Source organism: Meles meles, chromosome 2 (genome assembly GCF_922984935.1).
Source record: "Meles meles chromosome 2, mMelMel3.1 paternal haplotype, whole genome shotgun sequence".
NCBI lineage: Eukaryota > Metazoa > Chordata > Mammalia > Carnivora > Mustelidae > Meles > Meles meles.
In genome coordinates this window covers 115440805-115454554 of record NC_060067.1, presented here as the reverse complement: position 1 = coordinate 115454554, position 13750 = coordinate 115440805, and the positions used below count along the sequence as shown (strand labels likewise).

The following is a 13750-nucleotide window of genomic DNA, read 5'->3' as shown; positions in this document are numbered from 1 at the left end:
GTTTGAAAGCAATAACAATTATTTCTCTGAAAGTTCATTTTAATGTAATTTTATTGAGTTTAATAAATTATATCTCCGTTAATAATTATAAACTAATTTAATAAATTATACCTCCATTAATAATTATAAACTCACAGGGTTTATACTAATATGGCCTTGTTGCAAAGTAAATAGTGTAATTTTAAAAACCCACAAAATTTTAGACTCTTTTAAGGTAAAGATTGTCCTAAAACTAGTTATCTTAACCACCCACTGTATGGGTTACTTGGAAAACAAAGGAGTTTTTGCAGTGCGTCAGTGGTTACCAGCACAGGTTTGGGAGTAAGAAAAACCAAGCTTTAGTACTGGATTATGTGCTTATTAGCCTAACTAAATGAGTTACTTAATTCTTGTAGTTTCCCCATCTATGAAATGGAGGGGAAAACACATAATTTATGATGTATTGTAAGGATTAGATAAGAAAATTTATTTAACTACATAGTGCTGGGCCTCGCAGCAAATATATATGGGCTGACATATATGTATAAATGTAGATCTATACACACATACAAACACACATGAAGTTTAAATTTAGCATAGAATAGTTTCGAGGCCATTATTACTTTAGAGACTAGATTTATTTGAACCGGTTTAGCTTTCCATTAGGTATGTTACTTTTCATGTTTTTGTTTTTGCTTGTTTCTTTGTTTATTTGTTTTGGTCTCCAAAAAACAAACAAACAAACCAAAAAAAAAAAAAAAAAAAAAAACAAACCAAAAACCAGTTTCTATACTCCTTCATAAAACAATGCAAAGGAAAGAAGAATACTAACAAAATGTTCAACAAACAATTACTATTGCCTGTATTTATCTGGAAAGAGCTTCCCACAGCTTTAATCATAGCCATGGGTCATTATTTCAAACAAAGTATGTCTTTTAGGTATTTAAGTGTGTGTTCTCATATCAAGGAATTGAAATGTAATCCATTTGTTCTCTAATCTCACTGCAATTCTGCTAAATGTTTCAAATAAGTGAAACAGCATGTATTGTAGTTTTGAGTGCTATCACCGAATCTAAAGAGATACACATAGCAGTGAAAGTCATCTTCCAAGAGTTGGGGCAGGGAGTACTGAGGTACTTCATTAGGAAAAATTAGGTCTACTTAATCTTTAATTTTTCATTAAAACATTTCTGAGGTTGATATGATAAAATCATGGTAGAGACTTCCAGCAAATGACATTATAGCTTAGAGCTATATGAAAGTTCTAACAAATTGTAATATATTTAGAGCTTAATAACATAAATTCTGGGGGTGCCTTGGGGGCTCAGTTGGTTACACATCTGCCTTCAGCTCAGGTCATGACCCCAAGGTCCTGGGATCGAGCCCCACATCGGGCTTCTTGCTCAGTGGACAACCTGTTTGTCCCTCTCCCTCTGCCTGTGTCCCCCCTGTTTGTGCTTTCTCTCTCTCTCTCTCTCTTTCTGTGTCAAATAAATAAATAAAATCTTTAAATATATATATATATACTTCTGGTGCAGAGAATATATATATATGTATATATATAGAGAGAGAGAATATATATATAATATATGTATACTTCTGATGCAAAGAAATCTAAACCAAGAGTAAAATGCTATGTTGAGGGAGTTTTTTTAATTTACCTGCTTAATAATTTACATGTTAAGAACATAATTAAATATCTTGGGAGCATTTTCTCAGAAAGAATTCTTTAGAATAAGTTTTGCCTTTGCTACTGTGCTAATGATGGCTTTGATAAAATGACCCAAGGAAAAAAGACAATTTCCTTCAGGTATTATCTGTGTCTGAAATATTCTTCACTGATTTCACATGCACTGATAACATGAACAATGTAATTTTTTCTGACTCTAGCAGGACAAGATTTGCAGTGAGAAATGCAAAATTTACAGAGTTCGCCTCTAAGAAATCTCTGCAGTGTTTTTCAGTTTATATAAAAAGACTAAAGACGTTGCCGGAGGCATCTGTTTTCTTTTCCTTAAGGCAGGCTGAAGCAACACAAATCAAATTGTTTTTCACATTGTTCATTTAATATTTTCTCTTTCAATTTCTCAGAGAGCCGACATAGGAATTTCTGCTTTAACCATCACCCCGGATCGTGAGAATGTGGTGGACTTTACAACACGCTATATGGACTACTCAGTGGGAGTACTACTTCGAAGGGCTGAAAAGACAGTGGATATGTTTGCCTGTCTTGCACCATTTGATCTGTCTCTATGGGCTTGTATCGCTGGCACTGTTCTTCTGGTGGGTCTTCTGGTGTATCTCCTGAATTGGCTTAATCCTCCACGATTACAAATGGGATCAATGACTTCTACTACTCTCTACAACTCCATGTGGTTTGTGTACGGATCCTTTGTGCAGCAAGGTAAGGAGAAAAATTCTTTATAGTCTGAAAAAGGAATATGTTTCAAATGCCATGAATCAGTTAAGAATGTTCTGTATCTGACATCAATAAGTGTTCTAAAGGGTCTTCACATCAATGCTCAGAGAAGAATATTTCCTACCCTTTCCTAGAGGGTCTCAAACACAGCAGGTTTTCCACAAAAATGGTTCATTACCTTTTGATGTAGGTTCAATTTCATCAACAAAGCCAAAAATGAATGTCAGAGGTAAGGTTAACAAGAAACTCAAGATCAGATTTCCCCTCCTCCTCCACTAATTTTTTTTTTCCTTTCTCTGACATTCTGAGAAATAGCCTTATTGGGATGAAATAGCTTACTACCAGAACAGACACTGTTTAATTATTTACATATGTAAGACATGTTGGGACTGGTTCTTTGTTCAGAGACATTATTTAATGTATTAAAAATATTCAGTGACAGTGAAAAACTTTGATTAATTTAAGATTCTGATAACAAATATTGTCTTATCTTTCATCTTTTTTTAAAGATTTTATTTACTTATTTGACAAAGATCACAAGTAGGTAGAAAGGCAGGCAGAGAGAGAGGAGGGGAAGCAGGCTCCCTGCTGAGCAGAGAGCCTGATGTGGGGCTTGATCCCAGGACTCTGGGATCATGACCTGAGCCAAAGGCCGAGGCTTTAACGCACTAAGCCACCCAGGCGCCCATTATCTTTCATCTTAATAGTTAATTAATCTTTAGCAATGATTTAACTTATAACTTCATTATATTCTGAAGAGTGTCTTTGTTTTGTTATTCAATATTTAATCTGCCCTATTCTTTAAAGTTGTCTAGTTAATTCTATGACTCTCACCATTTTAGAATAGAATAATACTTATTAAACACCTTTTTTGAGACTATTGTCATTACACAGAATGAAATAATAAAATATTTAGTGGATCAATAGTTTCTTACAAACCTATCACATATATTAAAGAGGAGAAATATGTGTCAAAATGACGATACATGACACTTTTGCCTTAATATTTATAAATTTCAATAGCATCTTCTTTTTTATTCACACGCTTGCTATTAGATCTTTCGTTAAATTTGAGTAATTGTTTTCAACTGTAACTCCTGATTGAGACCACTAGTCCAAAGAGGGCCTAGGACAGAGCTCTAAGAAAAGGAATGGGTTAGAGGAGCTTTCAGTGGCAACTGGTAAGGAGTAATGAGAAAGATCCAAGTATCTTGTATAGCATGTAGTGGTATACATACCAAATAAAGACAATATTTAAAGATGGCGGGTTTCGCCAACTACATTAAACATTTCAAAAAAATCAAGTAAAAGTAAGACTTGAAAGATACTTACTGGATTTAGCAATAAACTTGTTATTGGTAGTATTCCAGTGACTGTAGCTGCATCACCAGATCCTCCAAAACCTACTGATTCTGTGGGTCAGAAGTTTAGACAAGACATAGGAAGGATGGTTTGTCTTTACTCAGTAATGTCTGAGGACTTAACTAGACAGCTCAGAGTCTGAAAATGAACTAATCTGAAGGCTTGTCCCTTTCAGTTACATATCTGGTAACGATGCTGGCTGAGGGCTGGTAGCTTCAGTTTTCTTATATGGTCTCTCTTCATGGGATAGTGTGGCCCTTCTCACAGAATGGTAGTTAATTTCTCCATAAAGAGCATTCCAGAAAGAGAAAAAAAGAGTCAATGAAACAGAAAAATGTTACAGTTCAGGTTGGGGATCACAAACTTGTATGATGGTGTGAGTTCCTCTGGTAGGGAACATCCTGGTTGTGCCCGTCTCATGACTTTGTTACAAGAATTAAAACAGGTAAAATTATGAAGTTCTTAGATAAAATAACTCATATAAGGGTCACATAATTGTTTACCAAATAAGTAAAAAATAAAAACAAATCAGACTCAGCTATGAATAGTTAGGCACATCAAAAAAGAATAACAAAGCAAATGATTTTAGATTATTGGCAAGATAATGGTTAAAATGGTAGCTCGTAGGGTACATGAAGCAATAAAAAAGTAGAAAGACCAATAATGAGAATTCAAGAAGAGTAAGATGGGAGAGTTATAGAGTAGTAGTGGGAGAGAATAGAGCTCTTGATGAGGTCAAAGAACAAAAGTGGAAGTATCAGTGTGAGGGAGTTTGAAGTTTGTATTTATGGATTCCTGAAGTTAAGTGCTGGTGAAGGACTTCAAAGCTGATCAAGGATCTGAGAGCCCAGAGGATTAGATGAACCATGTGCAATGATAGTCAGCTCAGACTGGAAAGAAAGAAAAGGAACCAGGTGCCAAAGTCGTCAATAAATGAGGAGAAAGAGCTAGGATATGTTGATAGATATGAGCACTGTGTAAAAATAAAGGTTGGTATAGTTAGATGTAATTAACCTTTGTTTTCACTTTACTACTTCCCGATCCACCCAATTTTCTGTACCTAGTTTTAATAACCACCAATATTCAGTTGACCACCAAACCTACATCACCCATTCTTTAATTTTTGTTTTATATATCCAACTGCTCACTAGACCACTCCCTGGATATAGCAAAAGCACCATGATTTCCAACATGCCAAACATTGAATTTATTTTACACTTTAAAGCTTTGTAGCTTCTCATATTCTTTATTCCAGCTGATGCATTGCCAGCCACTCAGATACACAGGTTAGAATCTTTGAAAACAGTTTTGGTTTCATCTTCCTTCTATGCCTTATATCCAACCATAATCAAGCCCTGTGAATTTTACCTTCTAAATATTTCTAGAAGTGGAAAGCTTCTCACCTTAACAGATAAGCCTACACTGTTACCTAGATTAGGCCTACTTCATTTCTCATCTGAGCTACAGGAATCTTGTTAACAGGTCTTTCTTTTTTCAGTTTTGTCCCCTGCAAACATATGCTCCACATATTTGCATATATATTCAAGTTATTTCTATCAGGGAGAGCTAAACACATAATTCCCATTCTTTAAATACTTTCTTGGCTCCTCAATGCTCACAGTTTAAAAGTCTGAGTTATTTGGAACAGGCACAGTATTCTACTATTGGGCTCCTATCCCGGGCTCAATTCTCATCTCTTACCACCCATGCCTCACATTTAATTGTTCAGTTACTCCAAACGGCTTTTGTCCTTGAACACAAGACTGTGTCATAACTCTTTGCCATTGCATCTGTTCCTTTCAGTTCCTGAAATGCCTTTATTACTAACCTGCTTAATCTCTATTCTTTTTTTTTTTTTTTTTTTTTTTGTGCTTAATCTCTATTCTTACTCTTGGCTTTCATATGGTAACTTACTATGCATCTTCTATTTCTTGTTTTGAACTCACTTCTCTTAGGAAATATTTGCTGGGGTTAGGAACCATCTTCTAAACTTCTTAAGATATATTTGTTATAACACATATAAACTATTACGTAATTGCCTTTTCTTCATTTGTCTCCATCTGAGTCCTTTGAGCATAAAACAGTGTCTTATCTTTATAGTCCCTTTGCCTATAGCTCAGTGTCTTGTACATATTAAGAGTTTGATAAATACAAACTGATCAACTAAATCAATAAATATTAACAAAACAAAGCATGGTATTAACTACAATATTGTGCTTATTAGATTATAATATGTTCCCCAATGATCTAAATTCACTAAACCTAACAGGAAAGTACTCAGAATGTCTCTACTGGTGTATTTTATTAAGTAGCTAAGATGAGGAACTTATAAATAAGGTATCCAATTTGCTGAACCTTTATTTCTTAGGATGTTGACATGCTTTCTGAACTCTGCCTCCAGGTAGCCAAACTAATTTTTGGAGCACATCCAAGAGAAAAAGATAAGTAAAATTATCCATATGGTTAGCATGATTTTCTAGTTATGTAAACATGGCACAGATATCAAAAGTTATAAATACATTAAGCTTTTCCATCCCATCTGAGCCTTTAAATGAATCGTTGAGCCTGTAGGTTGATTGTACATTAATACAAATTTCTAGTGATGGATAATGTGGAATTGCGTATGGTTAACTACTTCATCTCTGAAATGTTGCCATTCTTCCACTTCCTAACAATGAAAAGGTCAATTCGCTAAAAGATACAGAAAGCAACTTTACATTTTGATTAAAAATAAATTAAGAAAAAGCGCCTAAACTCAATGAAAAAAAGAGTCAGTCAATGACAGTGTCCATGGACAGGCAATGAAGTTAAAATTAGTGATAATTTTCAACAAAAATATAGTCTTTTTAAGAAGTACAGCTGTTATTTGGATTACAGTCTTTACTGAGTCACTAGATCAGATTGAATAGGGATAAAAAGCATTTCATGTATTATCGGATGTATTTCTGAAAAAACAGTTTAGGGACAGCTAAAAGAAAAATGTTAAATATATGCTAGTTGTTTACTAATTCTGATTTTTTTTTAAAAAAGTCTGTAACTTCAAAGCATTCTGGAAAAATAGCTCAGGGAATCCAACTGTGCAAAAGCAGTATGGCCCATTATAGAGATAAACTTAGTACATCTGTTTGGCTGAAACATTAAAGCTTGTGAATTAGATAGTTAAATGCATGAATGAGAGACCAATTTTATGCAAGTTTTTTTGTCATTTTATATCCTCCTTTATTTCCCTGTCTACATGCATTTCTCTGCAATCAACATACTTAAACAACTAGGGTTTGATTTTTTTGAAGATCCCTTATGTTTTGTTTATGTGCAGTGATTCTTACTATCATCTGGGCCTGGGGGTGGGAGGCCTCTGTGACTTTTTCACACATATGGTTGAATATAATTTGTTTGCTGTTTACTTGCAAAAGGAAATTTCAGAGTTTGCCTCAGCTGCTTTTGTCTGATTGTAGAATGTACAAATATTTATAATCATGTAAAATATTTAAAGTTATTACATGTGTTTATTTAGCAGCAAGCATTTATTAAGTACCAACTACATGGCAGGAATAGGAAGAAGAAAAGGAAAACAAGGAATAACTACATTTACTGGTTTACTTACTGTTTCTTGGGCATGCTGTATGTCATACCCAACTTAGATATTTTGAGTCTGGTCATAAATAAGAAAGATACAGTTCTTGCACGCTTGGAACCATCTAAGTGGGCCATAGCCAAATGGGACCAAAAAAACCCCTTCTGATGAGAAGAGCAGACAGAATTATTGGAAAGAATAAAGAAAGATAATTCCTTTGAAGCTTTCTTAAAGATGAAATAGCTCCACAGATGCCAGTGATGACTAGAAAGGGGTCCTTTAGGAATAGTAGCAGATAACCTGATGGCTGCCGCTCAAGAGTTAATGGGAGAGGCATCACGCAGTCTTTGAGATCCCAGGACAATTTTTGGAAGAAAATAAAGAGCTCTTTCCACTGCCAGATGGATTGCAATGTTACAAGAATCACAACTTTCTCATTTCCACACACACAAAAAGGAATCAGACATTCTTCTCTATCAAACTAAGCAACTAAAGAGATTGTTGATGAGAGAGCATCTCTTTAAAACCTTGCATAGGAGAATAACTCAAAAAGACATCCATTTTTATAGTGTAGATATCAATATACGAAATTTATCAATGTCCTAGTCTCAAAACCCCAAAGGATTCAAACCTTGTAACTCAGTAGCTAAATCCATTCCTTTGTAATGTTATCTGATAGTTCACGTTCAATTTGAATATAACAAAAATGATATTGGCTAACTCTTGTTTACTGACCCTAATGAACGCAGGGAAAATGAGAGTAATCCCCAGTGACAGGCTAACTGGACGATAGAGACAAATTTCTTTCTACTTTCTGTTCTTACAGATATTAACTCAAAAAAGTCCTCTGTAATTGTTATTTAGGTTCAAAAAACATCTCTGTTGTTGCTAATTATGATTGGCAGTCCTTAACAAAGGGAGTGCCAAGCATCCTGAGAACTGTCACATCCACTTGAGAATTTCCCCATGCTGATTTAAAACATGACAAGGTGCTCATTTTCTTTCATTTTGTCACCAGAATTCACCACCAAAGGAAAAAAAAATAGTTGAGCTTTCACATTCTCAGATACTATTCTAAGTCTATCCTTATGGGTGTGGGGAATGAGTAATTTGTGTGATAGAAAACAATGCAGGGATGCTAAGATGGGAATCCATTGGTTTACATTTCCAGTGAACTGTAATGAGCTGCTAAGCAATGATTCCATGAATTATAAGTATGTAATATGCCCCTGAATTTCATTTATTTTAATACCAGCTCTTCATGAGTTGAGCCAGAAAATCCTTTCTCATGCTAAACTGGGCTTTTGAAGAGTTGAAAGTCATCAAGGCATATGAGGCAAAAAAATCAGATTTCTGCTCATAAAATGCTTACCAAACAAGAACGGATGAAAACATTTTCTCGACTACCTTGAACTCCTCAAGAATGCATACATAATTAAAAGCGTTATTTTAGTATTTAAGGAAACAAAGGACTGGTTTCCTGAGAGCCATTAAAAAAAAAATTAACACTGAAAAGTGATTTTAAGATACTCTGAGTTGGGTTTTTATTCTTCCCCAAGTGCTATAAGAAAAAGAAAAAAAACAGTTTTAAAAAATCTAAATTTAGGGGCATCTGAGTGACTCAGTCATGAACGTCTGCCTTTAGCTCAGGTCATGATCTCAGGGTCCTGGGGTAGAGCCCCACATTGGGCTCCCTGCTCAGCGGGAAACCAGATTCTCCTCTCACTCCCCCTGCTTGTGTTCCCTCTCTCGGTGTGTCTCTGTCTGTCAAATAAATAAATAAAATCTTTAAAAAAAATCTAAATTTAAGTGATGAAAAAGGAGATGTCATGGGTCCTTTAAAATAGCATTGATATCATGGTAGTACTCACTACTTACGGTACCATGTTGCAAAACTCTTCAGCTTAAGTAACAGGAATAGGGTCAGACATCACCCAAGATAAATTTATTCTAAAGATCATTTAGGATTGATCAAAGTTAAACTATTGGGATCAAAAGACTATAGGTGGTAATAGAGACTATCAGTTTAGAATATAAATTTGGAATTTTAATTTTTGTTTGACCTGAATCCATTTTTCTCCCTTCACCTATGAATACATATTTAAAAGTTTAACAATGACGGTTGACCTAGCACTAAGATGCATACTTATAAGCCAACTATAGTCTCTGGTTTACAAAACTGATTAGTAATAAAGTCCTGTGATACTTTTGTTAAATACCCTTGAATGTGGCATAGACTTTAATTTTTCACAATTTTTTTTAAGATTTTATTTATTTATTTGATAGAGAGAGAGATCACAAGTAGGCAGAGAGGCAGGCAGAGAAAGAGGAGGAAGCAGGCTCCCTGCGGAGCAGAGAGCTGGATGCGGGGCTCGATCCCAGGACCCTGAGATCATGACCTGAGCCGAAGGCAGCGGCTTAATCCACTGAGCCACCCAGGCGCCCCTAATTTTTCACAATTTTAAGACAGAGAAATTACAATGTGTGATATAATATATAAATTCACATCACATATCTCATCATACATAATAGCGTCCCTTATTTGTAAGCTACATTTCTTGATGACAATCGTTCGTCTTTATATTAAGATTTAACAAAACACCGATGCATGACCCATATTTCCATGCTGTGGACACATAAAATTGCTCTCTGATTTGTGGCCATGACTAAAATTTATAGAGTCTCTTTATATTTACAGCTCTGTCTCTTCGACTCTAAATTAGCAATGCCTCTGGGGCAGCTACGTAGTTTGTCCTGTCTGCTCCACTTGTTTCCTAGCACTTAATGTTTATATCCACGTACTTCATAGTACTTTAGCATGTACTTACATTATTTCTTCTGCCTTTATGATTTCAAATTCTTTTTGCTCCAGCAAACATCTGTTTAGTTATTAAATAAGAATTATTTATCTAGTCACCAGGGTGAGGAGGACAGCAAGGTGTCTGTCTTCATGGAGCTTTCAACGTACAAGAGAAACAAACTGGTAAACACATAGCTCTGTCACAGAATCATAATTATCATGTTGAGGAAACCACGAGTCATGATGAGCTTAGAGTTTACAGACATGCTGCTATTTGGTGCATTGTAGTTTGGTCAAATACATAAAAAGTCATGATCTATCAAAATGAGGAACACAGACGTGGAACCTATTTTTTACCTAGTGAGAATGGAAGAAATGAATGGTCCAATCAACTCACTCTATCTTTGCTTTCTGATCTATAAAATAAAGTGCTAGATTATTTTAAAATTTTCTTTCAGCTCTAACATTGTAGGATTCTATCATCAATATCTAATTTAAGAACTATTTTCACATCTTTGTGTTTCTTTGAGATACAGCTCAGTTTGTTTGTTTTTTTTTAAGATTTTATGTATTTATTTGACAGACACAGATCACAAGTAGGCAGAGAGGCAGGCAGAGAGAAAGAAAGGAGAGAGAGAGAGAAAGAAAGAAAGAAAGGAAGGAAGAAGGGGGGGGAGCAGGCTTTCCGCTGAGCAGACAGCCCGATGCGGGGCTCGATCTCAGGACTCTGGGATCATGACCTAAGACGAAGGCAGAGACTTTAACCCGGAGACACCCAGGCTCCCCTGCAGCTCAATTTTAAATCCTGTATCTACCATTACTAGCTATATGACATTGGACAAGTTGCTTAACCTCTAGGTGCCTCAGTTCCCTGAATAATAATTGCCTGCTTCATCGGGTGTTTGAAAAATTGATCGCTCATGGATATAAAACACTTAAAACTGTGTGCATGACAAAATAGGCACTCAACATTATAATTACCTCAACATTTTTGCAGGCCACAGCAAGAGATAGAATCAACCACATTGTTTACAACTTTATACACTCATAATTACCTCACAGAAAATAAGCTTTATTTTAAAGAAACATTGTAATTAGGCATAAGGAAATATATTAGGAAAACTAGTCTAGCTGATGAAAATGCTTATAGTAAAAACCATATACTAAAAAATTCAGAATAACTTTGTCATTCAGCTCGATGTGAAAACTAAAAGCATTTTTTCCCATTTAAGTATATCATCATCACATATATTGTGATAAACTAGCACAACAGGACCCAAGATGCAACAAATAATGAACTCAGACTGAATGGAATTACGTTTTGATTCAGAATGCTTCTAATTTATACATTGTCTTTAAAAAGATTGAATAATTTTAGGAGATTAATCTATAAGGACTGTGTAAATATGTTCTGTTTTTGGAATTATGTTTTGAAATCTGTAACTAAAATAGCACAAAATTGGGTATGAACATCATATAGAAGGCTAATTTTCATAAACTAATCAATGCTCACAAACTGCCATTGATGGCAGCTTAGAACCATTTGGATCCATTCCAGAATTGAAATGATGATGATGATGATGGTACTTCAGTTTTTGCTTATTACACTCACAAGGCCAATATTGAAACTTAGAATATTTAATAATTTTTGAAGCATAATTGACATATATTACATTAGTTTCAAGTATACAACATAATGATTTGATATTTGTACATATTGTGAAGTGATCATCACAATAAATCTAATAAGCACATGTAGTTACAGAATTTTTTATGATGAGAACTTTTAAGATTTACTCACAGCAACTTTCAAATACATAATGTGGTATTATTGACAATAATCACTATGCTGTACATTACATCCCTGTGACTTATTTATTTTGTAACTGGAAGTTTGTACCTTTTGCTTCCTTTCACCCATTTGGCCTGCACTGCCTCTGGCAATCACCAATCTGTCCTCTGTGCCTGTGTGCTCAGTTCTTTTCATCTGTTTTGCTTTTTGGAGTCCACATGTAAGTGAGACCATATGGTATTTGCCTTTCTCTGTCTGACTTATCTCACTTAGCATATGCCCTCAAGTTCTGTCCATGTTGTTGCAAATGGCAAGATTTCATTTTCTTGCATGACTGAATAATATTCCATGATATACACTGAAATATTATTCAGACTTGGAAAAGAATGAAAAAATTTATATGCATATATAACATGTATGACTATATATAACATATTTCTTCACTCATTCATCAATCTTAATGGACACTCAGGTTGATTTTGTCTCTTAGCTATTCTTTTGTTTTTGCTTTAGTTTTTAAATATTTTATTTATTTGACAGAGAGAGACACAGCGAAAGAGGGAACACAAGCAGGGAGAGTAGGACAGGGGAAGCAGGCTTCCCGCCAAGCAGGGAGCCTGATGTGGGGCTCCATCCCAGGATCCTGGGATCACGACCGGAGCAGAAGGCAGATGCTTAATGACTGAGCCACCAGGGCGCCCCTTAGCTATTGTAAATAATGTTGCAAGGAGCAGGGGAGTACAAATATCTTTCCAAGTTAGTGTTTGCATTTTCTTTGGTTAAATACCCAGAAGTGGAATTGCTGTAGTGTATGGTAGTTTTGTTTTTAATTTTTTGAAGAAGGTCCATACTGTTTTCCAGATCATCTGCCCCGGTTTGCATTCCTCCCAGCAGTGCTCAAGGGTTCCCTCTCTCCACATCCTTGCCAGCACTTGTTAATTTTTGTCTTTTTGATAATAGCTATTCTAATAGGTGTGAGGCGAGAGTTCATTGCGGTTTTAATTTGCATCTCCCTGGTGATTAGTGATATTGAACATCATGCGTCTTCTTTGGAAAAATGTCTATTTGGATCCTTTGCCCAACTTCTACTCAGACTTTTTTTTGCTATTGAGTTGTTTGAGTGTTTTATATATTTTGGATATTAGCTCCTTAGCAGATATATGATTTGCAGCTATGTTCTCCCACTCGATACATTGCCTTTTCATTTTGTTGGTGTTTTCCTTTGCTGTGCAGAAGCTTTTTAGTTCAGCATAGTCGCACTTGTTTACTTTTACTTTTGTTGCCTTTGTTTTTGGTGTCATCCAAAAAAAAAAAAAAAAATCATTGCCAAGAGCAATGTCAGGAAGTTTACCACCTATGTTTTCTTCCAGGAGTTTTATAGATTCAGGCCTTACATTCAAGTCTTTAATCCATTTTGAGTTAATTTTTGTCTATGGTATAAGGTAATGGTCCAGTTTCATTCTTTTGCAATATCAATAACTATTTGGTTGTTTAATATATTGATAAAACTAAAAGCAATCTTATCTCTTATAAATAAATATAACCTGTATTAAATATTATGCTAAGATTTTAAATTCATTGATGGAATTCCTTTAAACCTAAGAATTGCTAAACTGTAGTTTCATCATTAACATACATGCAATGCTTATAGATACTTTTGAAATACAATATAATGCATAGGAAAGTTATAAATAATATAGTTAAGTATATGTTCCCTTTAGTTTATATTATTGCAGCACTGGAATATCTAACATCAGATTTAAGGTTAATTTTAAAATGAAAACAATTTCTAAGTAACCAGTAAAATTTGTGACATCCATCTGA

At 34.9% G+C, this 13750-nt stretch overlaps 1 protein-coding gene across 4 annotated transcripts in view; it reads left to right on the top strand.

The window, feature by feature from the left end:
• Positions 1–13750, top strand: part of GRID2 (glutamate ionotropic receptor delta type subunit 2) — a 1534703-nt gene that overhangs the window by 1214773 nt on the left and 306180 nt on the right. For all 4 annotated transcript variants that reach the window (XM_045997867.1, XM_045997868.1, XM_045997866.1 and 1 more), the window contains one exon: positions 2071–2383. In XM_045997867.1, coding sequence (XP_045853823.1) covers positions 2071–2383 — 313 coding nt within the window. The remainder of the gene's footprint in view (positions 1–2070; positions 2384–13750) is intronic.